This window comes from Oncorhynchus mykiss, chromosome 7 (assembly GCF_057628025.1).
Source record: "Oncorhynchus mykiss isolate SJ-2025 chromosome 7, ASM5762802v1, whole genome shotgun sequence".
NCBI classification, from domain to species: Eukaryota; Metazoa; Chordata; class Actinopteri; order Salmoniformes; family Salmonidae; genus Oncorhynchus; species Oncorhynchus mykiss.
Window position 1 is genome coordinate 43,289,960 of NC_143028.1, and position 25,850 is coordinate 43,315,809.

The window sequence follows — 25,850 nt, forward strand, 5'->3', positions numbered from 1 at the left end:
CCATTGTCACATGGCAGGGCTGTGCTCCACAATGTTGGATGTTATTATGGGTGACGTCTGTCTGGCTCATGGGCACAGTAATTGGCAGCAGGTCTGGTTGTCTCCCCCACACTCCTCTAATTGCCCCCTGTCCTGTGCTGCCAGCTGGAGCCCAGCTTCCCTTGGCCTGCCAGGGGGTGGGAGAAAGCCAGGGCCAGGGAATGGCACACAGCTGCAGGGGCTGAAGTGGAGGGCCAAGGAAATGAGCCATTACACAGACAGACCAGCGAGAGGATGACGATTTTGGCAGCAGAATCAACAATCAATCTACTCTCCCTCTCATCTCAAGTTAAATGGCGTCCGGATTTTTTGTAATTTCCTCAACACATTTTGGGACGTTCCAGCTGTCCTGAGTACAATATTGAAGAGCAGTCAATAAGGGAAGGGGTATACAGACATGCCTGGTGCTCAAAATTGATGACGTATTTCATGCAGCGAGAGTTGAGTGGGGATGAATGGATGTGGTTCAGTTCGTTCAGACAGTCTTCCTGAGCCCTCACCAGCTAGCTACAATAGTTTATGCTTGTGGTTAGAAACTTCCTTGAGAATTTGAAACTTGTCTGCCGAAATAGGGAATAGGGAGTGTTCAGAATAATTCAGTTTTTATCGGATTTTCAAAAGCAATTGTGATTTAGCTGTAACCCTGGCCTGATACTACACTGTCTAGCTACTTCCCTCTAAGTTACTGCAGGAGAGCAGTGCAAGGTCGTTTGTTTGCGTTGGTCTGTGGTGTGAAAGAGGGTGGCAGTAAACAACATGTAGAGCGCCTCTCCCCCTCACTCCATCCAGCTGGCATGTCTTAATGTGATTTGGTTAATGGAAACATTTGAGTGTGTTGAATATAAACCATGCAATAATGTGGACCCGTGGATGGTTTCTGTAGGCCTATTTATCAGCTCATATGCAGAACATTTAAAGTGAGTGGGTTGTTGGATCGCTATTTCAAGCAGATTGACCTGATGCCCTTACATAGCCGTGTAGTGTAAGCATTTCACTGAACCTGTTGTATTTGGCGCATGAAGGGGTAAGGTGCACCTGTTTTCACACTACATGAAGAACCAGGAGCACCTACAGTATGTTTTGTCTGTGTATTCTGCAGTAGTCAACGGAATAACCTATCCTGCAACAGAACCATGCCCTCTGTGTATGATGCTTTCTTGACATTGGAGAGCTGAAAATCTCACACCCAGCCATGCCTGTTTAAGCCTACATCTAGTTTAGCCTGCCTTTTCTCTTTCAACGTGACTGCATTCGTTGTAGGTGGTGTTTTTTTCCCGTTCGTTATAGCCTATTGGAAATCACAGAAATCTTGTCTATCCAGTATTTGCCATATGATTTTCCACATGCGGATGACCTTGCCTGTCAAATTGAGCACCTCCCTCCTGTCACTCGGGGTGCGAAATGCAGTCGTTTCTGAATTTTACACCACCACGGTGCAGTACGTGCAAGACACGCCCCGTATTGGATGGAGGGAACGCAGCTCTCCCTCTGATCTGGCCAGAGGTACAGTAGTCTACTCTTCGCTGAGCATGTGGTCTCCGAAGACATTATTAACATGACCGTGAGAGATGAGTAGGGATTCTTTACGGTCAGCTACCTAAAACTGGTGGACGATCATCTCACGACAGAGGCAATAGCACAGCTTTTACATGCAGAGATGTAGCCTACAGCAGCATCATTAGAGTCATATTACATAGCCATAAAGCATGATATGAAATACATTGCAATATTCTGATTATTTGTCAAAGAATCAGAAGACAGAGCGCGACAAACGGACCTGCAAAAGAATGTAGCTGGGAATCTCCGGGACTGGCACGAGGCAATGTAAGTCCTATTTCCCTATTTTAACTTCATATGGTATCTAAAATGAAAACACACAGTGCATGAATTTAATACAAAGTATGCGGCCCACATGTGTAAGTGTAACAAACATTTAAATTTAACAGCCTATAGGGCAGGCTACTTGTAGTCCAATAACACATTTTACTTTACAATTTACAACTGCCCTATGATAATATTGTAATCAAAAAAATATACACATTTATTGTTTCACATGTATTAGCTACATTTTATTTTATTTGCTTGTATTAGCCTAGTGTGTTATAGCACGGTGTCCCGTACTGTACGGAATCCTAGTGTGTACATTTGATCAAATAGGTAAACGTTTGTTTTTCAATAAAAAAAATGAATATTGATTCGTTATTTTTTTAGATCATTTTAACTGTGGCAAGAAACTGTATTCGTTTTGCTTTTTGGGGTTTTTGGTGACAAATCTGTATGAAAATAGTATTGATTGACTTTTATGCATATTGGCTTTTTTCAACCTTTATTGTGGGAGAAACTGCTTGACACTAGTGATACATGCTTTGAGACTGTGTTTCTCTCACACCACTCTGGGAACACCTCCACTGCAGTCTTCAGAGATCTGACTAGGAAAACAGTATGTAGAGAGATGTCTGCCTGTTTGTGGTGTTAGTCATTAGCCAAGAGAGAGGAAAGAAGTTTAGCCAGAAAGTTGTCTTCATTAATTAACATCAGATTAATTCAAAGTGGCAGAATAAATAGAATAAACATCTATGCAGTAAAATGTAAGTAACTACATGATAAATAGAGATACTAAGAGAGAGAGAGAGAGTGATACTATTGACAGGGAGTGAAAAGGGCTCCTAAAAGCAGACCGCTTCAGCGGATGAAATCAAAAATTGAGAAAGGAGAAATGGAGATAGTGTCTATGGGGGGAGTGGTGGAGATGGAGACAGGGAAATGTGGGAGGAAGGAGGTAATTAGAGAGGGGTATGATCTTGATGTAATTATTTGGAACTCTCCTGCCGTGTGTGTGTGTGAGGGCAACCTTTTGACAGACATAGAGATACATTCATTATGAAGTCACTCTGCTCTCTCTCCCTGCAGCCAGGAGGCGAATTGGAATGACTTTTAATTGCCTCCTTCTGTAGATAAGTAACCTCATAATTTTAGAAAAGCGGCTTTGTGTCCTGCATCCCTGATCCTCTGCCCTTCCCCTCCCCTCAACACACAGTCAAACACACATTTACACACACAAGGACACATGTACACATGTGCACACACTATCAAAAGGCTCTTCCTCCTCCGCCTTCCTCTTTCTCTCTCTCTCCTTTCTTCCTCTCTTCTTTCTCCCGCTCTCTTCTTTCTCTCTCTCCTTTCTCCCGCTCTTCTTTCTCTCTCTCCTTTCTCCCGCTCTCTTCTTTCTCTGTATGTTTCTTGCTCAAGTTTTCAGTCTGGCTATTTCAGGTCCAAATTTCTGTAAAAGCCCAACCATAAATTATTCATGTAATAGGACAATATAAAGCCCCACAGTTGTCTCTGCCTCTCAAGGTCGAACAGTCCGTCTGACCAACATGCTGTTTGGCCACTTGTCCCGCAAAATAAAGGAGCTTCACAATATTAACCTAACTAAATATTAACCTAACTAAAGGAATCTCAAAAATATATTATTTCAATATAATTCTACTCACCTACTCCGTCCTTAAATAGCCCTCACATAAGGCCCCCTGAAGGCCTGTAAATCCAGCAACTTGTAATGGATTGTTTGGAGCTAGCTATATTAAATTAGACATGCAGAAAGCCTTATCTTCCACATCTCTGTCACACCACCAGTCCACCACCTTTTTCTGCTTTCATCCTCTTGCATCTCACTCTCCCCGTGTTCTCTTCATATTTCATGCAACCACACTCTCAACCAGAATAATAGCTGCATCTCTTACTGCTCTTAAGCACAGTTAAGAAATTAGCAAAACTATTTAGGACCTGGAAAGAAAGGGTAATTGGATTTCTGCATGAAAAGAAAGGATGAGGCCGTAACACAGAATGAGTGGCTGTTAAAATTCTAGACACATGGTCAGTAAGCCAATCACAGTTGAACAGGCCTGTGGCCCTCGACTGGCTCTGTTGTTATGCTATTGAAGGTCAGAGCACTGGGTTGGACAGATCATTCTCATTTCAAGTCGTGGGAATAATGAGTTGAGAATATGGCTCTTTATAATTAGGCTCACTATATATTGGAAATTCAGCCACATCCTTCTGTTTGCAGGAAGCACTGGTAGGGACCAAGAAAGCTGAAACAAGTGCAAGGAGCTATATGTCACTTTATATAACACACGGTGTACATTAACTGTGCATGTATACATTCTGGAAACAAACAAACTCTCTCTGACATCTCCCCCAATGGAACACTACTGGGGATAAAGCTATTTCCCTCTCCACGTTTACCAACAAGACCACTTAGCCTTAGCTGTTGCCCTGCTGGGCTGCTTACTGTGTGTGTGTGTGTGTGGTACTGATACTGTGTTTGTATTGCATTCCCAAAGAACTGTGCTGAAGACGGGGCCTGTGTTTTGCTTTCGTAAATGTGATATTTAAGCCACCCAAATCAGGATGTGGTGATGAATAGAAGAAGAACTCAAATAGGGCTCTGCTTTCTAAGTGGGGTGCTCACACAGCCAGCTAGTCACTTCCCACCATCTGAACCCATGCTGTCCTGAACCCATGCTGTCCTGAACCCATGCTGTCCTGAACCCATGCTGTCCTGAACCCATGCTGTCCTGAACCCATGCTGTCCTGAACCCATGCTGTCCACTCCATGTACTTAGTTCTGTGAGGCTGGACTGCATGCAGTAAAGAACCATTTAGTTGTGTTGTTATTCACCTCGTCATGTTGTGAGGCTTCACATTGGAAAGTTGTCATTGTATTTGAACATAAAGCAGTCTTTTTGTGTTTCGCTGCGTTGTTAGTAATGTGTTTAAGTCTATTGTCTTGGAGTGAATGATACAGTAGATAGAGGGTTGTCCTGTGTTTTTACTGTGACATTGTAATTTGTTGGTTTGTTTATGACACATGTTTGAGAAAGCAATTGACATGTGGGAGGGATGGATGGAGGGACAGGGCCAGCGGTTGCTAGTGCGGCTCTTCCAACCCAGACCATCGTCTCTCCTTCCATTTGTTTTCACATTCTATCTCCTGCTCTATTATTAATGTATTCAAACTCTGTGGATTGTGACAAAGAGCAAAGAGAACGTTGACAGTGTTTGCAGAAAAACAAAACAATAAACCACACGAAAGATGCAGTGTTATTACTATGATTTAGTGGAAAGTTAGAGATATTGTACTATACATAAAGCAGTGCAGGTGTAAATTAACACCATCACAATGCACTCTCTCTGTTTCCCTCCCTCCACTCATGTTTTCACTTTTTAATTTGAACAACCTGTTAGATCAGACCGTCTCAAAGGAATATGATAATTATGCTCCACTGCAATTCATATTTAACTCTGTCTTAACCCACTTGTGCAGCAAGGCACAAATGTATGTGTGAAAAATATACAGTAGTATAATATAGAGTTCGACCGATTTTAATCGGAATGGCCAATTTTTTATTTTAGTGCCGATTTCAAGTTTTCATAACAATCGGTAATCGGCATTTTTGGACAACAATTATGGCCGATTACATTGCACTCCACGAGGAGACTGCGTGGCAGGCTGACTACCTGTTATGCGAGTGCAGCAAGGAGCCAAGGTAAGGGGCTAGCTAGCATTAAACTTGTCTTGTAAAAAAAACAATCAATCTTAACATATTCACTAGTTAACTACACATGGTTGATGATATTACTAGTTTATCTAGCTTGTCCTGCGTTGCACATAATCGATGTGGTGCCTGTTAATTCATCATTGAATCACAGCCTACTTCGCCAAACGGGTGATTTAACAAGCGCATTCGCGAAAAAAGCTCTGTCGTTGCACCAATGTGTACCTAACTATAAACATCAACGCCTTTCTTAAAATCAATACACAAGTATATATTTTTAAACCTGCATATTTAGTTAAAAGAAATTCATATTAGCAGGCAATATCAAACTGGGCAAATTGTCACTTCTCTTGCGTTCATTGCACGCAGAGTCAGGGTATATGCAGCAGTTTGGGCCGCCTGGCTCATTGCGAACTAATTTGCTAGAATTTTACATAATTATGACATAACATTGAAGGTTGTGCAATGTAACAGCAAAATTTAGACTTATGGATGCCTCCCGTTAGATAAAATACACAACGGTTTTGTATTTCACTGAAAGAATAAACGTTTTGTTTTCTAATTGATAGTTTCCGGATTTGACCATATTAATGACCTAAAGCTCGTATTTCTGTGTGTTATTATATTATAATTAAGTCTATGATTTGATAGTGCAGTCTGACTGAGCCATGGTAGGCAGCAGCAGGCTCGTGAGCATTCATTCAAACAGCATTTTCCTGCGTTTGCCAGCAGCTCTTCGCAATGCTTGAAGAATTGCTTCAAGCATTGCGCTGTTTATGACTTCAACCCTATCAACTCCCGAGATTATGGTGGCAGTACTAAAGTACCTATTAGAACATCCAATAGTCAAAGGTATATGAAATACAAATGGTATAAAGAGAAATAGTCCTATAATAACTACAACCTAAAACTTCTTATCTGGGAATATTGAAGACTCATGTTAAAAGGAACCACCAGCTTTCATATGTTCTGAGCAAAGAACTTAAACGTTAGCTTTTTTACATGGCACATATTGCACTTTTACTTTCTTCTCCAACACTTTGTTTTTGCATTATTTAAACCAAATTGAACATGTTTCATTATTTCAGCCGAAATAGATTTTATTGATGTGCTATATTAAGTTAAAATATAAGTGTTCATTCAGTATTGTTGTAATTGTCATTATTACAGATATGTATATTAAAATTGTCCGATTTAATCTGTTCGGCTTTTTTTGGTCCTCCAATTATCGGTATCGGCGTTGAAAAATCATAATTGGTCGACCTCTAGTATAATAGTAGTACAACAGTATGATGAATGAGATTGTTTACATCAATCTTTTGTGACAGTTTTTTGGCATGATAAGAGGATAAAGTATTTCACTAAGAACCCTATAGGAAATGTCTATTCTCTGTGTGGGATCTGTGTCCTTCCTCCTTTTCTCTCTCCATCCCCATCTCCCTCCTTGTCTGTCTCAGGGAGCTGGCCCAGCCTTCTCTTTAACTCCCTAAAGGCCAGCGTCACATCAGAATGATGGATCTGCCACCTGGCAGCAGATAGATGTGGGAGAGGACCAGGCTGAGGTGCTGTGGGGGGGAACAGTAGAATAAGCAGAAAATGATGCATGACTGTTCATACTTCCTACTGTAATGACGGGGGTACATTACTTGGCCCAGACACGGTTCCAGGACTGAGCTGCTTGCACTTTACCTGATCATCTGCAGTGTTTGTTGTGAGGGCTTTTAGTGCCACTCTCTCAAGTGTGCTCTGTGAAGACGGTTTCTATTATGCTGCAAATTCAATGGATATCAAATAATTTTACATGGGTGTCAAGATAATGTGCTCACAGCATTTCAATCAGGTAAATGGGTCTACAGTATATAAAGCTGTTAACAAAGATATGTAAAGGACATATAAATTCCACCAAACCGCAATGGAGCAGAATCTGCTTTCTCCTCCAAACTGACCTCACTTTCATGACTACCACAGCCCTTATGATTCAAACACCATCTCCCTCTGTCCCTTAGGTCGGGAATTTCCCATCCCTGGCCATATCATACACTTTCTTTTCCATCCCCCCTCTCTCCCTTAAACTCTCAGTAAGTAGCAAGCCAGTCTTCATTATAAACTCTGCAGAGTGCATTGAGTAGTTATTGTTTCCAGGCTGGTGACTCAACAGTTGCCCAGTTGGGTGTTGATTATATCCTGCCATACCTGGAAATGTGAATGGTGCCAGAGATACTGTATATATTGACGAGGTGGTCTTGTCTCCCCCTAACAATGGGAGTCATTGTCACAAAGGCGGGAAGTCAGGCGGTCTGCTTATTAAGTAGAATCACTGTATTCCCACGTGGACAGATTTTGACGGGAGTGGACCCTCTCGCTTCACCTCTTCCTCTGATGCTACATATGAATTCAATTGTTCTTTGTGAGAGTGAAGTCATTACTCTTTCTGCTGGTCGGAAGTGGAAAACACAATTACCTGGAGCCCCAGAGCTCCCCTGTGGGCCTCCTCTAGCAAGCAGCAGAAGACTTAATTAGAGTTAGAATTAGAGCTGCTGCACCTGGGTTTCACACTGTCCAGAGCAGACTGAGGGTGCAGACTCTGCAGAGCATGCAGATGATTAACTGTTGAGTGACGGACGGCTCATAGCTGGACTGGTGCTGAGTTGAAAATTAACTGGTAGAGCCCTTGTTGCTCTCACTGCAGTGCTTTCATCACTGACTGTCTAGATACTGAACTAACAAGGGGAACTATGTTAACACGTTTCTGCTCTGCCAGACCTGCGCTCTCTCCCTTGTGATGGGAAAAACACTTTGACACTATGGTAACCAAGGTCTTCCACAGGCAGGAGGTGAGGCTTCGCTGTGTTTTGTGATTAGACATGCGGCTGTAAGGCCATGTGACCCTGGGTTAGCGCTATCTGGGATCCTTGGGACATCCCTACCCTAACCTTAAGCTTTACTCTAACCTTAACCTTTACCTTAACCATTTAAAATGTCAACTTCAATGGGGTAACGTCAGAGTTGGGATGTCCCAAGGATTCCGGATAGCATGGACCGTGGCCCTTTCTCCGGACACTTGGGACGACGCTACCCTAAACCCTAACCCTATGTTATAAAAGAGTCAATCCAGACCGTTTTTGGGGGGGGCGATTTCACTTGGTTTTTAGAAGCTTACCCCACTGCAGAACGAGCATGAAGAAAACTGCTAACTACCGACTAACAAAAAATGAGCTTCTCCTTTCATCCATAACCATAACCCTTACCTTACCTTAACCCTTACCTTAACCGTTTTAAATTTCAACGTCAATGGGGTGCAGAGCATGTGAGCGGAGTTGAGCAGTTGGAAATCCCACTCATGGAGCACATCGCTCCAGCTCTCTATGTCCTTTCCAACCACTCTGCTAAAAACTGCTCCGCACTCACAGGAAAAAAAAAACTGCCTTCGCTTCATTCTCCATTCACAATTTAACCATCTATTTTTGTGACTACCTGGACCTAAACATTTTGTTTTTGAAGTATTTAAACCAAACCATGTGGATTTGAATGAAAAGTATTTGAATAAACATGAAAAGGTGAATGTAAGAAGCGCTCATAATTTCAAATAGGCTACATGTCATTTTAAACTGCATATAAACACTCTAAATAGGTCAGGAGCCAGACAGGGAACCTACGGGACTAAAATGAACTATTTAGGCTATATTATTTAAACTATTTCAAGGCAATAGCCTACAGAGAAATACATTTTGAAGCATTTGTGAGTGCAACACAATAGGCTAGTAGGGACATAAAGCACTCAGGAATTAATCAACATTTCATTGTATTAAATCATTATAGCCAGCCTCCGGAGTGGCGCAGCGTTCTAAGGCACTGCATCACTGTGTCACAGTCGACAGTGACCTGGACACCCATGAGGCGCCACACAATTGGTCCAGTCTCGTCTGGGTTAGGGCCAGGATTTCCTTGTCCCATCGTGCTCTAGCGACTCCTTGTGGTGGGCCAGGCGCCTGCAAGCTGACCTCGGTCACCAGCTGGATGGTGTTTCCTCCGACACATTGGTGCTGCTGGCTCCCGGATTAAGCGAGCAGTCAAGAAGCAGTGCGGCTTGGCAGTGTCATGTTTCGGAGGATGCATGGCTCTTGACCTTCGCCTCTGCCGAGTCCGTAGAATATCTCCTCACTTGCAGAGCCACTGGGGATGCTAAGCACCCTTTTAGCCACTCTTGCCAGGCTGGGCAGATGCAGTTTATATATATATATATACAGTGCCTTGCGAAAGTATTCGGCCCCCTTGAACTTTGCGACCTTTTGCCACATTTCAGGCTTCAAACATAAAGATATAAAACTGTATTTTTTTGTGAAGAATCAACAACAAGTGGGACACAATTATGAAGTGGAATTACATTTATTGGATATTTCAAACTTTTTTAACAAATCAAAAACAGAAAAATTGGGCGTGCAAAATTATTCAGCCCCTTTTACTTTCAGTGCAGCAAACTCTCTCCAGAAGTTCAGTGAGGATCTCTGAATGATCCAATGTTGACCTAAAATGACTAATGATGATAAATACAATCCACCTGTGTGTAATCATGTAATCATCATGTATAAATGCACCTGCACTGTGATAGTCTCAGAGATCCGTTAAAAGCGCAGAGCGATAGATAATATTGAAATGGAAGGAGTATCAGACCACTGCAAATCTACCAAGACCTGGCCGTCCCTCTAAACTTTCAGCTCATACAAGGAGAAGACTGATCAGAGATGCAGCCAAGAGGCCCATGATCACTCTGGATGAACTGCAGAGATCTACAGCTGAGGTGGGAGACTCTGTCCATAGGACAACAATCAGTCGTATATTGCACAAATCTGGCCTTTATGGAAGAGTGGCAAGAAGAAAGCCATTTCTTAAAGATATCCATAAAAAGTGTCGTTTAAAGTTTGCCACAAGCCACCTGGGAGACACACCAAACATGTGGAAGAAGGTGCTCTGGTCAGATGAAACCAAAATTGAACTTTTTGGCAACAATGCAAAATGTTATGTTTGGCGTAAAAGCAACACAGCTCATCACCCTGAAAACACCATACCCACTGTCAAACATGGTGGTGGCAGCATCATGGTTTGGGCCTGCTTTTCTTCAGCAGGTACAGGGAAGATGGTTAAAATTGATGGGAAGATGGATGGAGCCAAATACAGGACTATTCTGGAAGAAAACCTGATGGAGTCTGCAAAAGACCTGAGACTGGGACGGAGATTTGTCTTCCAACAAGACAATGATCCAAAACATAAAGCAAAATCTACAATGGAATGGTTCAATAATAAACATATCCAGGTGTTAGAATGGCCAAGTCAAAGTCCAGACCTGAATCCAATCTAGAATCTGTGGAAAGAACTGAAAACTGCTGTTCACAAATGCTCTCCATCCAACCTCACTGAGCTCGAGCTGTTTTGCAAGGAGGAATGGGAAAAAAATTCAGTCTCTCGATGTGCAAAACTGATAGAGACATACCCCAAGCGACTTACAGCTGTAATCGCAGCAAAAGGTGGCGCTACAAAGTATTAACTTAAGGGGGCTGAATAATTTTTGAAATATCCAATAAATGTCGTTCCACTTCATGATTGTGTCCCACTTGTTGTTGATTCTTCACAAAAAAATACAGTTTTATATCTTTATGTTTGAAGCCTGAAATGTGGCAAAAGGTCGCAAAGTTCAAGGGGGCCGAATACTTTCGCAAGGCACTGTATATATATTAGGTAGGTAGGCCTAAAGGTTTTTGGGCAAAAATAACCCAATCAATACGGAAAGCTCCTTGAACATGGGAATATGCCAGGCCTATTGGGTCAAAATCAATTATGGCCTATTGTATAGATAATTTAACAAAATTAATTAAGAGATCTGATTTTTAGTTTGTAAATACTTTGCTACAATGACACACTTAGTTATCTACCCACCCCGTTGCTTTCTTTTAGCATGTGCATGTAATAAGTACACCATCATGCTTTCAGGTGTCTTTTCAGAATCCACAATGATTATTTAGTTGTGGACACTACATCACCGCACTCCCCCTCTTGCTCCTGGCCCTCATCTTTTTAAGTCACTTTGATTTAGCACCTGTGTGTTTTATCAGTTTCTTTATAAAAAAATATTTAGCGAACTCCATGACAGTAGCTAAAGCAAGGGGCAATAGCAGCACACAAGTAGACTACAAATGCATGCTGGGCCAGGCATGCCCTGAGCTCATGAACTGAGCGCTACTGGAGCGAAATTGGAGTAGGCGAGAAGGCCGACGCTCCAGCCTTTGGTAATCTCGCTCCAGTCAAATTGGGCAAGCTCCGCTCACATATTCTGATGGGGTGAAGTCAGAGTTGGGTCATCCCAAGCTTACCATTTAGCAAAAACCCTGTGTCCGTGGTCAAAACAATCATATTGGATTGTATCTTGGGCTGCGTTTAGATAGGCAGCCCAATTCAAAAGACCAATTAGTGGAAAAAAGATCAGGGCTGCATTCATTACGTTTTTACCTTCTGGAACATTCAGTTGAACGTGAACTGTGCTCTACTGAACGACCAGTTGAAAAACGGGGAGGGGTGGCTTGTGGCTCTGCCCTTTAAATATGTCACTCATTGCTTCAAGCCACACCCACCAAATGGGAGCCAACGTACCTCAGTCTGTTCAAGAATGTTTTGGGGAAACGTGTTTAGTACAAGGTAGCAAACATTCAAGCAACTGAACACACCTCTGAATTGGGCTGCCTGTCTAAATGCACCCTAAGAAATCCAAACACATTCTTGAGTGTCTCCAGCCTCATTGCTTTTGGTCCTGAACCTGTTATTTACAAGGAGAGCCTATGGGGACATAACCTAGTTTTATTCAAGTGTCTGTTGCGCAACAAGATAGAGACCAGGATTAATAGAGTATAACAGGATTCCTCTCTACATCGATCCACTATCACAGCAGCATCATCACAGAGAGTGCATTTCCCAGGTAGGAATGAAGTTGTCTCCCCCTATCAAGAGAGACTGTAAGTGTCGCACCTGAAGATATCATGCAGTTCTCCGCACATGGTGGATGATGTGTGTGTGTGTGTAAGCCCTTTGAGGAAAACAGAGCAGAGGGAGCAGGAGACTAGGCAGGATCAGGGTTAGGCTGGTGGGAGAGATTGGAGTGGAACAAAAACAACCCCATCCTCTCTCCCTTGGGCTTGTTTACCCTTGCAGCATGATTGCAATTTTCCCTCCCTACTTCCCTTCCTTTCTCCTTCCTTCCTTTCCCATCAGAAAGTGATGCAGGAAGACAAAAACATCAGAGATCAGAGATGCCTGCAATGGGTCCAATGTTTGAAGAAGGTCTCGTTCAATATCTACCACCAACTCTATGTGTGTTCAGGGACTCTGTCCCTCTCCTCTTATCTCTTTATCGTCTCGTAGTGCAGTGGTGATCAGGCAGTCTGCTCATGAAACCAGCCAGCTGAAAATCTCTAGGATAAGTGGAGCATAGGACTGCAATGCTCTGTACACCTCCCTCCCTCTCTTGTCCTAGCCCTTTAATTTTCACCTCATTTCTCACATGTTTTCTGTCTCTTTTAGAATATACTGGAAAATGTATCAGCCTCTGCATTCAGTTGTCTCATCATCCATGAAATGTTTTAATGTTCTCATCCATTTTCCAGTTCTGGAATAAACTCTACAAGTGTTGCTTGTTTTCTAAAACCCCAACAAGGAAGCTGTAGCCTGTCGTGGGTCAGTTAACACTTTCACTGCCACAAACATGGTGTCACACAGTAGCTGAGTAGTACTACAGCATGTGTGCCCTCATTAACCATTCTAGACCCTCGCAGACTAGTTGCTATGGCTAAGATAACACATGACATTTGGTCCATCTTTCAACCACGTGTGATTTCTAAAGTAGTGCAGAAGGTGTCGGGCATAGGCGCAATTTACTGATTGGTCCAATTTCCTGATTTTAAAGCACACATTGTGATTTTGATGAATCAATTGATTGCCCTCAGCAGCAGGACTCTAGTGACTGTTCAGGAATTGTGTCATAGGACATCACCACTGGTGTGTTGCCAATACAGCAGTAGGTTATAGTCTGGCCTGTAGACACTAATCTGATTTACCCCAGAGCAGCTCAGGTTAGAAAACAGATTATACATTTTATCTCTGAAGTCTTTATTCCACTGACACACAAGGTTTAGCACAGTACTTTGTTTGTCTGACTTGTGTTTTTGATTGTGTATTACACATAGCGTATTTTGGAATGTAGCTTTGCAGCATCGTGGTGATTCATCGTGGCCATGCCAAACTATGCAGTAGATTTTACAGCGAGCAATTAAGACCTTGTACTACCACCTCTTACACACAAAAATGTTAATTTATCGGTTTCACGTGTGAATGTCAGGAAATTGTGACCCTAAATACCTAACGATATCTTATTATGAAACGTGCTCATGTGTCATGTGCTGTTTGTTCATGCATGTTTTGTCTGTTTCGATGCATGTCCTGATGTAGCACCGTAAATGCTCTGTGCACTCTAAACCAAAGCCACCATGACTGATGCTGACATTTTATTCAGATTCAGATCAACTTTATTATCCCACCAAGGGGGAAATTCATTTGGTCATGTTCTTAAAAAGACGGTACATTAAACATAACACAGAAACTACACACAATTTGTCGTTCAAAGTGCTATAGCCACACATTTAAAGTGAAAGTGCAATATATTGTATACTCAATATGGTAAACAGTAAACCGTAAATACGGTTACATGAAATTATAGCAGAATGTGCCCTAGTGGGCTAAACCGGCATGGCGGCTTGTTAGACAAAAGGAGAAGTGGGGGTCGACTAAGAAGTCACTACAGAGTGATAATTATGACAATTGAAATGCTAATCCTTTGCACATGAACGCTCAGTCATTCGTGAACAATTGCAATCAATATGTATATTTACGCTCAGTGTGTCGTCTTGATCGCTGGTGAAAAGTTGTTTATTTTGTAGAATTGTCCATCTCTCTCCCCCTCTCGCTCTCTCTCGGTTCTGGTTAGAGGGGATAGTTCAGAGTGACATTCATTCGTTTCGTTATAGAATAGATGTTTTGGCGGTTGTCGTTCTTCGCGTTCAACGATACCGAATTCCTAGCTGCAGACTAGTAATTAATATCAAAGACTTGTTCTTATTCTGTCGGTATCGATAGTCTAAGAGTTTAACCACATGGTATGGTTAAAAGATTCAGCAATGGTCTACAACCTTTGTCCCCTCCTAATGGAGAAAAACATGGTCTGGTGAAAATTTCTCAAAGTTGGGTTTTATTCGGAATTGCAGAAAAGGGGCTGTCCCAGGATGTCTGACCCTAACTGGGCTCAGGGGCGGTCCTCTGATTTAGTTCAAAACAAAAGGGAATTGTGTTTTCCTTCATTAAACAGTCCAAAATCATATTACGCAATTTTACAAACAGTATCATACTCACTCATTCAGCTTATACAACAATTAGATGTAAACCTCATATCTGAGGCTATTATATAAACAGCGTTATGGTAATGTGGCCACACCGTCTCCCATGAGCTTCCCCAAGTTGTAACAAACGGACCAGTTCGTAGCTGGATTCTTCACCGATCTTTTATACTTTCTCCTGAACATGAAATTTGTTCGTACCTCAAGTTCTGTGAGGTGGAAGAAATTCCTTTGTGCTCTATGAAAAATTGACTCTCTCTATACTGTGTGTCCATGAGGAGATCCTCAGGAATCTACGACGTCTCTCTGACCGCAGCAGCCTAGTTGAAGGAGCAAAGGGGGAGGCAGGGAGAAGGGGATAGGGCTTGCTATACCCAAAGAGGGCAACATCATGACACAAGTGACCAACATACTAATGCCTAATGGCTGTTGGAATAAATGATTCCCCATATCTCTCTGTTTTTAATTTTCTTTTGAAGAACTCTCTTTCCCCTTGTCCGGCTGCTGCTGTGACTGTATTTTGAGTGAAGGGTTTGAGTACTGTCCTGTAAAATGCTTTCAAATTTTAGGAGGATGAGTTTTGTGTTCAGGTTGGTGGCTGATAATTGATCTATACCAATTATCCTTCCTGCCATCTTAATTAAGCGCTGAAGCTTGACTTGGTCTCGCACTCGCATGTTTCCGAATACGCATATCAGACCAAAGGACAGCACACTCTGCAGGACAGATTTATAGAAAATTTGTAAGATATGGCGGTCAACATTAAAATGGTTTAGTTTGTGTAAAAAACACATTGTCATGATGTAGTCAATCTCCTTGAGGAGAGGCCGGTTCTGCCATGATGTAGTTTAACCTCCAGTGGATTATACAGACGCTTCTAGACCACCGACTGCCATTTCTCTGAATTCATGGTTCAAATGATTTCACATTGAATTTGATGTCCTGAAATTAATTTGAAGAGCAGTCAATTCTGACAAATTACATAACATCTATGCACATACAGTGAAAGCCCAAAAAATATAGCAGGCAATCCGAGTTATAGCTAACTGGTCAAAGATCATAACCAGTTTGCTGATTGTGATATTTATGTTTGATTACTTACCTTTGCCTTTTTATACCTTTAATTAACCATTGAATTTCTAGACCCCCACCAGACACTTCATCCCCCCTGTCTCCCTTTCTCTGCAGGACTGTCACTGAACTGTTCTCCATCACCATCAGGGAGCCAGGTGGCAGCATGAGAACACATCACGGCTGAGAGGTCACCAACATGGAGACGGACAGCTACACCCCGACCCCGGTCCCCAGCGACTGGGCTGGGATGGTGGTGAGTGTCGGGGCCCTGGAGGCGGTCTCAGGGGGGAGTGTCTCCTCCAGCACAGCCTGGTACATGCCCTACTCCCTGGGCTTCCAGGTGTCCCTGACTGCTTTCCTTATGCTGGAGCTGGTGCTGGGCTTCAGCAGCAACATGACGGTGCTGGTGCTCTACTGCTCTCAGTCCAACCTGGTCGACTCGGTCAGCAACATGGTCACGGTCAACCTGCATGTGCTGGATGTGGTGTTGTGCGTGCTGTGTCTGCCTCTGACCCTGGTGGTGGTGCTGCTACCCCCAGGGCCAAACCTGGCCCTGCTCTGCTGCTTCCACGAGGCCTGTGTCACCTTTGCCTCCATCTCTACTGCCATTAACGTGCTGGTCATTAGTGTGGACCGCTACGACATCTCTGTCCGACCCGCCAACCGGTTGCTCACCCCGCGGAGGGCAGGGCTGTTGCTGACTGCTGTCTGGGCCACGTCTCTGGCCGTCTTCTTCATCCCTTTCCTGGAGGTGGAGTTTCTCACAGGAGGGTCGGAGAATGGGAAGCACATCCCCGCCTCATCCTCCTCCGCCGCCACCACCTTGGCGCCAGTGTGGCGTAACCGGACGCTGCTGTGTGTGGGCGGCCAGGGTTACCACACAGGCTTGGCCATGTACTACCACCTCCTGCTGCAGGTGCCCATCTTCTTTACCACGGTGGCAGTCATGCTGTTCACATACTCACGGATCCTGCGGGCCTTGAACATTCGCATCGGCTCCCATATTAAGAACAGCCAGCGCTTCAGGCGCCCACACTGTAGGGGGGGCCGTAAGAGACAGAAGCAGAAGGCAGGGCTGGGAGTGATAGAGGGAGGAGAGCAGTGTACAGACACAAGCAAGCCGCTCTCTCACCCTCCCTGCATCCCCCCCATCTCCACAGCCACCTCCCCCCCAGCCCTGTCCTCAGACCCTCTGGTCAGCTTAGAAGGCCCTGCCACTGCTGCCCCTGTCCCTGGTCCCACTGTCCAGGCGTCTGTGTCGGCCATCATCGCACTGCGGCGGGCTGTGAGGCGTCACCGGGACCGGCGGGAGCGCCAGCGGCGCGTCTTCAGGATGTCCCTCCTCATCATCTCCACCTTCCTGGGCTGCTGGGCTCCTCTGTCCATGGCCAATTTGCTGATCCTGGGCCTGGGCCCCAGCGACACCCTGGTCAGCATGCGCCTGTGGTTCCTGGCCCTGGCCTACGGCACCACCGTCTCCCACCCACTGCTCTATGCCTTTACGAGGCAGAAGCTGCGGCGTGCCCTCAGGGCCAAGGTAAAGAAGCGGGTGGTGTCCCTGCTGCAGTTGGACCCCTCGCCAGGAGGGACAGTCATACACAACTCCTGGGTGAAGCCAAGGAAGGGATGTCAGTTACGGCTGGAGGGCAGCGACGCCACTGGCCGTTGCCTGGCAGAGCCCCTGTGAGAACAGCACAGACTGAGTGTGTATAACACTACTGACAGACCTGCTCGTTATACAGGTCTGTGTGAAGGTAATTGACTCTTCACTAAGCCCCGCCCTCTTAGTTATTGTTCCTGCCTCGTCAAGATTTTCCCAGGAAGCCAAATTCCTCATTCAAACCACTGGAGAAAACCCATCACAATGATCTCAAACTGTGTTTTTTATACACAATTAAATGAAACAGACTACCCCTTGCTGATTAGGAGACTCTCGGGTACATTGTGGTGGACTCATCACAATCGCTTTACAGAAACCTGATTAAAAATGGGAGTGTATCTTTTAAATGTATCTTTTAGTCTGGCTAGCCACTGCCATGACTCAGCATGTTGTACATGAGTAAAAGTAAAGATACCTCCATAAAAAATTACTCAAGTAAAAGTCACCCAGTAATATACTACTTGAGTAGAAGTGTAAAAGTGTGTGGTCTTAAATATACTTAAGTATCAAAAGTAAAAGTATAAATAATTTCATATTCCTTTTTATTAAGTAAACCAGGCGGCACAATTGTCTTGTTTTTTGTGTATTTACAGATAACCAGGGGCACACTCCAACACTCAGACATAATTTACAAACTAAGCATTTGTGTTTAGTGAGTCCGCCAGATCAGAGGCAATATGGGATGTTCTTTTGATAAGTGTGTGAATTGGACCATTTTCCTGTCCTGCTAAGCATTTGAAATATAATGAGTACTTTTTGGTGTCAGGGAAAATGTATGCAGTAAAAAGTACATTATTTTCTTTATGAATGTAATGGAGTAAAAGTAAAAGTTGTCAAACTATAAATAGCAAAGTACAGATACCCCCCCCCCCCCCCCCCCAAAACGACTTAAGTAGTATTTTAAAATATTTTTACTTAAGGTCTTTACACCAATGCTTTTGGAGCTAACTAGTTCTCCCGATCGTATCCTGATGTCGACAGCAGATGAGAGTTGTACTCATAATAGGCCTATAGATAATTTAGCTAGCTGACATGCATTTGGAGAAAACAAGTTATATTAACTGGCTAGCTAGCTAGTGTTAGCAACGTTTTTTAATGGTGGCCAATGAGACTGAGAGCTAGCTAGTAAACAATACAGCAAAAGTATAATTTTGGATTTGAAAAATACTCCAACAGGCTCTGCATTTCAGGAATCACAGTAGCAAGTACCCCTAGTGCACTGTTAAATTATTTAGCCATTTAAACTATTCATTTTGTGAGCAAATCTATCTAATTTTTCCACTGCCCTCATTGGCTTCCATGCGTTTGAAACGAAAACTTGTCCGTGGATGTTGGACACACGCTTGGTTAGAGACCAATGGTGCATTCATGACAAGTCAAACTCGAAACCCCCAAGTTAAAATGAACTTCAGTTATTTGTGTAGAGCTTCCAATTGATTCTGATTAGGGTTGCAAAGGGAGGGTATATTACTGGAAACCAAGTTTACCAGTAAACTACCAGAATTTTGATATCTTTCAAGTATTTTATGTAATCTATCACAAGAAATCTAGTGGCCCTTTTGGGTACTTCAGATTTGTAAAGGTGTCTATAATTATGTCTGGCCCTCTGTGTGGCCTTATCACATGAGGACCATGAAATAAGATGATTTAAATAAAACAATTACTGACACAGCTGTTAAACATTATCCTTAATATAAACCATCAACTTAGTGAATAACATTGGTGTTTAATATGAGAGTTTCAGTATGAAATGTACACTTATTTATTTTACTATGAAAGTATGTATTTGTTTTCAATGTTTTTGGATCAAATTGGTGGCAGATGGGAAAAAGGTAAAGAAGTATTTGGAAGAGTTTCAGAGTTAATTGAAAATAATGCCATTGTTGATTTGATGCTTTTTTTTCATTAATTAGGCTATTTTGTCTTGACATTTCTTTTATATATGAAATGTATTCATATATAGTATAATTTTTTTATATCTGTGTCCATATTGTCCATGAGTTTCTACTAGATAGACTATCTACTGGAAACTCATTAACAATATGGACACAAATATGAAAAAGGAATACTATATATATCAATAAAAAAATTATTCAAGTATACATTACCAAAGTTACAATAGATTGCCATAGATTTTCTGTTAATTACTGAAGATTCCAGTACTTTGGTAATCTACGAGTAGCTTTGCAACCCTAAATCTGATACTTTCCAAGTGGGAAACTCGGTCCTCATCTTTCTATAATAAGTTTCCATGTCGTAAATTTCAGACTTTCCGAGTTCCAAGTAGTCTTAAATGCACCACAAGGCCCCTAGGTTCCGGTCTATTCCCAGATAACTTTATTTTTATATATTAAATACTGTACATGTAGACTGCTTAGTTATTGCAGTTGAACTGAAGTCTGGCCAAGACGATTCCCATGGACGGCCCCATAGAGAAGTCAAATTTGAAAATTCCTTTAGTCATCACCTTTGTACAAAAAAACATCCATAGAATTATTATTATTGTCACTGAGGTCGATTTATTTTTCTATCACTCACAGGCGAAGATATGAACATTTTGCATTCATGCTCTGACATCATGAACCAGCTGTCCAGGGGGAAGAGCCTGTTGGTTTGTTTACCTGATACCGCCAAATATTTTTATAACTAACCCAAGATAGACCACAACCTGTCGTTTACAATGGGAACAAATTAATCGTAGTGGGCAGAACAAGCAAGGAGTTGGGCAGATCCTATTGGCGCGTTCTAGCAAACCTTTGCATATTTCAGTTATTGAACAACTACTCTGAAGTGCGCATGTGCAATAATTTGTCTTTACGTTCTTCCAAACAATGCGATGTCTTACCACTCTGGCAAAGGGTAAAGTCTACAACACTTTGTCCACTCTGTTGATAACAGATTTTAGTTTTGGGAATTGTATTGAGATCAAATATTTAATTGATGAGACCATTTCAGACAAAATCATCTCGATCCCTCTTCTCCCACTGCCGGCCACTGGGCTTCCAATATCACGATTTGGTAGTGAGTGGAAACGCTAAGCGGATGCTTCACATTTATACATTCGGTGAAGTATCTGTCTCATTGTTCTATCTGTGATACTGCTGTTTGTCCAGTGCGCACTAAGTGGTAGTGCGCAGGCATAGACATTCTGCTAAATGCCGATGTAGAAAGATGGCAACAGCCACAAAACGGCGATTGTAAAGATTATGTTGAAAACCACGGTCGTCCAATTTGGACGCTGTTTCCATTCCATATATACCAGAAATACTTTAAGAAATGAGATGGGAACCTCAATGGCCAATGAATGGAGGAACGTAAAAGGCCCTGCTCAGCAGACTTTTGATCAATTGAGTTCACGTTGTCAGGCTAAGCAATCCCTTCGAAAGGTAAATGATATGAGTCGAGAAACCTGCCCATTTTCCTGAAAAGTACCAAATGTCCCGATTTGAAAGCTATATGGTTATTATCTCCCATCTTGGAAAATATGTATAAATGTTGTGTTTTATTAGCTAGCACCCAATTGACTCCCATTCACTCCATGTCCCACTCCCAACATCGCCTAGAATGCACCGCGCGGCCCCTTGACAACGTACGGGCAATGTTACACAATAGGTGTTAATATACGAATTGAATGGATTTTCCCATCTCATTTCTTAAAGTATTTCTGAGGTATACCTCAACGTTAGAGACCGTTAGTATCCAACGGAGCACTGCAATTGGTTGCCAAAAAATCTTGGGCGAGGCTTAGGGAATTGTCAGTAATACACTGTAGCATCCACCTCGGGGACATAGTACAATATAACCACCAGCAAACCAGTGCTAGATTTCAGAAACACAATTTGCAGCACTATAGTCCAACCATGTTGTTGCATCTCTGAGTCCTCAGCCACCTTACTCTGCCTCCTATACTAATAAATTATTTGTTAGAACAAACAAAGCATAAAAGACAAGATAATGACAGGTCAAACATTGGTCATCTTTAATATACTAAAGTGTCTGTTTACAAATGGAAACATATATGGTATATCATTGAGTACACTCCCTAGATGCTTATGTAACTTCTGTACAGTATGAGTCTATTTAGCCAGCAGAGGATCAGAATGCCACCCACTCAACAAGCATTCGAAGGCAGCTTCCAACACAAAAACATTGACACTCATAGATACACAAATACAGATCCTTTGGATCTGCTAAATGTTACCGATGCCTTAATTCTATTAAGAATGATTCATTGATTCTGAATGAGAATATTAGTACATGTGTATATCCTTCCTGATATAAGACTTAACTATACTCTTAGAAAAACGGTTTCAAAAGGGTTCTTCGGTTGTCACTATAGGATAACCCTTTTCGGTTCCAGGAATAACTTTTTTGGGTTCCATGTATACCTATTTTGGGTTCCATGTAGAACCCTCTGAGAAAAGAGTTTTCAAAGAGTTCTCCTATGGGGACAGCCGAAGAAGAACTGCTCGGTTCTTGATAGCACTTTTTTTTTTCTCTAAGATTGTATATTGTGAACACTATCTACAATTCATATGTAAATAGAGAGAGAGAGAGGGGGGGGGGGGGGTTAAAGAACTTACTGCTGTATGTAATAGACAGTGTTGCGTTGGATAGTTTGTAGTAAACAGATGTTTTAATATTGACAGAAACTTCCATAAAGCTCATAAATGTGTCTACTCTTTGGCACTGAATTTGTAATCGTGTATTGATATTTATTTATTGCGTGCTGTAAATTAAATAGACATTGACATTACTTATTCAATGTGATATCCACCTTGTCTATTGATCCCCAAATCATTTGGTCATGTAACAAAGAGTGATCTTGTCAGCCCCTGTGTCAAACCAATTCAACACCTTTGCAGATACAAAGGTCCCTAGAGCTGGCGTAACTGAACAGGAAAGTGTTTTCCCCATAATTGTCCTGTATGAAACAAAGGTAGGTTTTTGCACTTCTGGTATATTTACGTTTGTTTGTTTGTTGTTTACAAAAAATGGTAATAATACATGAAAATATAGGACTGAAAGAAGTTATATGTGTTGATCAGGTAAAAACAAAACTGAACAACACTTGGCTTGTGTTTGATTTCTGCACAACACTGTTCTGTGGTATAGGACCTTCATCCTCCTGTGGGACTTTTCGATTTATTGTCATAAAACCTGAGACAAATCTAATGTATTTATGGTAGGCCTACTGAATGCTCACACCTGGTGTATATACGCATGTATTCATTGTATAACTTCTAATTGTGTTTTCTTGTATCTGAATACATAGAAAGAAGACACTGACCATATCAATAAATTTGACTATTGTATTGGGGCTTTTGTTTGCAGTCAGTTACCTTTTTATCTGGCTTCTCTACTCCTGTGTTCTTGTCATCTATAGGTTTTTCAATAGGAAGCACATTTCATCCCTGAATAAAGATGGTTTCACACACATTGCTATATGAATAAATACACTTTATGGCTCTACAAGTGACTCACGGCATTATACCTAAAGCGGACCTTCCCATTGGCTGCCTGGTGTTGCGTTAACAGAAATTCCATGCAGCCTTGTTTAGTTCAAACACCGGAAAGTGAGATATAAACTACACCATGATAGAAATCCTCGTTATTTTGTTTAACAATTTTTCAATTTGAGCTTAAAAATGTCTATAGCCTATACTTTCTCGTTCTAAACTTCTAACGCGGCTGTGGCTTCGTGACAATGATCGCGAGAGCATCTGCCCACCAATTTGAAGGCTCTGATGCAGTTCCAACTCTGTCACCGCCAAAACATCTGCTATGTGGGTGTCTGCTATCACCAGTTAACGCTTGATCTGATTGAATCTAGACCTTAGACTACATGGTTTAAAATTGCTTGGAGTTGAAGACTGGGGAGCTACAGTGCTTAATGGAAGTATTTCATTCATTATTAAAATGGGCTAAGGGAAGGTCTGCTGTGAGGCCTTAAGCTGGGGGCAGATGAACATACACAGCCACCTACACTCACTTACACAAACTGACACATACTGTAGGCACACTCACATGCAGAATGTAATCATGCACCCATGTATATCTTTGAAATAGACTTACAATAATGCCTTTGTGTCTTTTTGTACTGTAGGCTCCCATACTATAATAAAAGACAAAGCTCACATGCATTATTCATATAATGGGAGTGTGTGTGTGTGTGTGTGTGTGTACAAATGATGGGTTCTCTGTTGCTATGAGCAATAGGCCTATCTACAGTTTGAGTACAGGCTGAAGTGTGGTGTGGTGTGGGAGATGGGAAAAAATACCTCTTCAGCATGTCAAAGGAAGTTGTGTGTGGGCTGTAGCTGTTGCAGGGCATGCAAAGCGCAGGAGCAACAGATCAACAACAGAGTGAGCTGCAGGCACTACCCAGCAAGCAAAATTACATTAGATTACATTCAACATCCATAGAATGTTCAACATCATTCAACATCCATAGAATGTTTATTATATGTTTTTATTGACGTCAGGAGATGTCTTTTCACCTTTCATTCAGCACCTAAAATGCACAGGACTTCAACGTCTGGAAAACACATCTTCTCCTGACGTCAATAAAAGACGTCTTCTATGGATGTTGAAAATGTCTTATTCAGAAGACGAAAATACCTATTTTACAGACGTTGAAATCAAGCTAATTTCCAGTTCTGAATGTAAGTAGAAAATATGTCATTTACAGGCAACTTTTTTGGTCATTGATTCTATACCCACATTTGAATTGCACATACATTCTCAGTAAAGTAATCATATCACAATAATACTTTTTCAATCCTATTACTACAGGAGTCAACAGAATATGTATTATTACTCCCATCTGTCACATGCAGTTATTTTAGCGTTTTCAAAAGCTTTAAACTGGCAGCAATCATGTTCAAAGCAGTCCAACCTACAGTACAAACCAACAGAACAGTTAACATTCTCAGTAACGTTTTTTTTCTTTCTATGACTGTGATATGTTGTAGTTTATCTACCTTAGTTGAATGCAATGACTTCAAGTCGGTTTTGACCAAAATGTAAATGTATATTTTTTTGCAAAGCATGCTGGGTATTATTCTAATGAGCGCCGCCCCCAAACAAGTACACATTTGGTTGGTCCAGACCAGACCAAATCTGAATCAATCATAGATTTATAGCACAGGAAGTTGGTGGCACCGTTATTGGGGAGGATGGGCTCGTGGTAATGGCTGGAGCGGAATCTTTGAAATGGTAGCAAATAAATCAAACACGTGGATCCACATGGTTCCCATTATTTGCCATCCTCCCCTCAGGCCAGAAGTCAGTGGAGGCTGCTATGTTTCATAAGTTTGAACATCACAGTACCAGTGTTGCCAATTTAGCGACTTTGTCGCTATATTTAGCGAATATTCTGACCCCTCTAGCGACACATTTTCAAAAAATCGACTAGTGACACATCTAGCGACTTTTTCTGGTGTTATTGGAGACTTTTGGAGACTAACGTGAAAGCACATATCGTTCTTACTCTTCTCAACGAGCAGCGGGTGCTGCTGCCCCACCCCCGTCCCAAAGCACTCACAGGCGGCCCAGTCCTCGCGCTGCAGTCCCTCCCAGCTGCAGTCAGAGCAGGAGATATTCACCCCTCCACGTCCAGACTGCAAATTAATCACGCATGCGGGAAGCCGCCGCTGGCTGTAAAAATGTTTTTTTTTGTCTAAAATAAATCACTGTACAAAAATAAATCACTGCATTTGACTCACACAGCCTCAGTCACTTACTCACCTTGTCCACTGTGTGTGTGCCTCTCTGTGACATAAGCTAAACATCTAGCTGGCTAGTTCATCATGTCTCAGTCTAAACTGTACACTCAAAAATACAGAAAGGAGTGGGAATCAAACCCTGAATTCAAAGGCTGGTTGAAGCCGTTTATTGGAGATGATACACGGGCATACTGCCTGTATTGTAAAGGCTGATTTCTCCGCCAAACTTAGTGATGTAAAAAAACACATGACAACTCAAAAATATACTCAAAAAGCAAAGCCTTACAACAATTCCACCCGAAACAAGCTGCCATTTATGGTTAAAAAAAAATTGACTCTGCAAAAAAGGCTGGCATGT

At 42.2% G+C, this 25,850-nt stretch overlaps 1 protein-coding gene across 1 annotated transcript; it reads left to right on the forward strand.

The window, feature by feature from the left end:
• Positions 1 to 1,270: 1,270 nt before the first annotated feature.
• LOC110527934 (G protein-coupled receptor 22) lies at positions 1,271 to 18,332 on the forward strand. The gene is made up of 2 exons (XM_021609568.3): positions 1,271 to 1,863; positions 16,220 to 18,332. Exon 2 carries the CDS (start codon positions 16,302 to 16,304, stop codon positions 17,790 to 17,792), a length of 1,491 nt encoding a protein of 496 aa, XP_021465243.1. The 5' UTR covers positions 1,271 to 1,863; positions 16,220 to 16,301; the 3' UTR covers positions 17,793 to 18,332.
• The last annotated feature ends 7,518 nt before the right edge of the window (positions 18,333 to 25,850 follow it).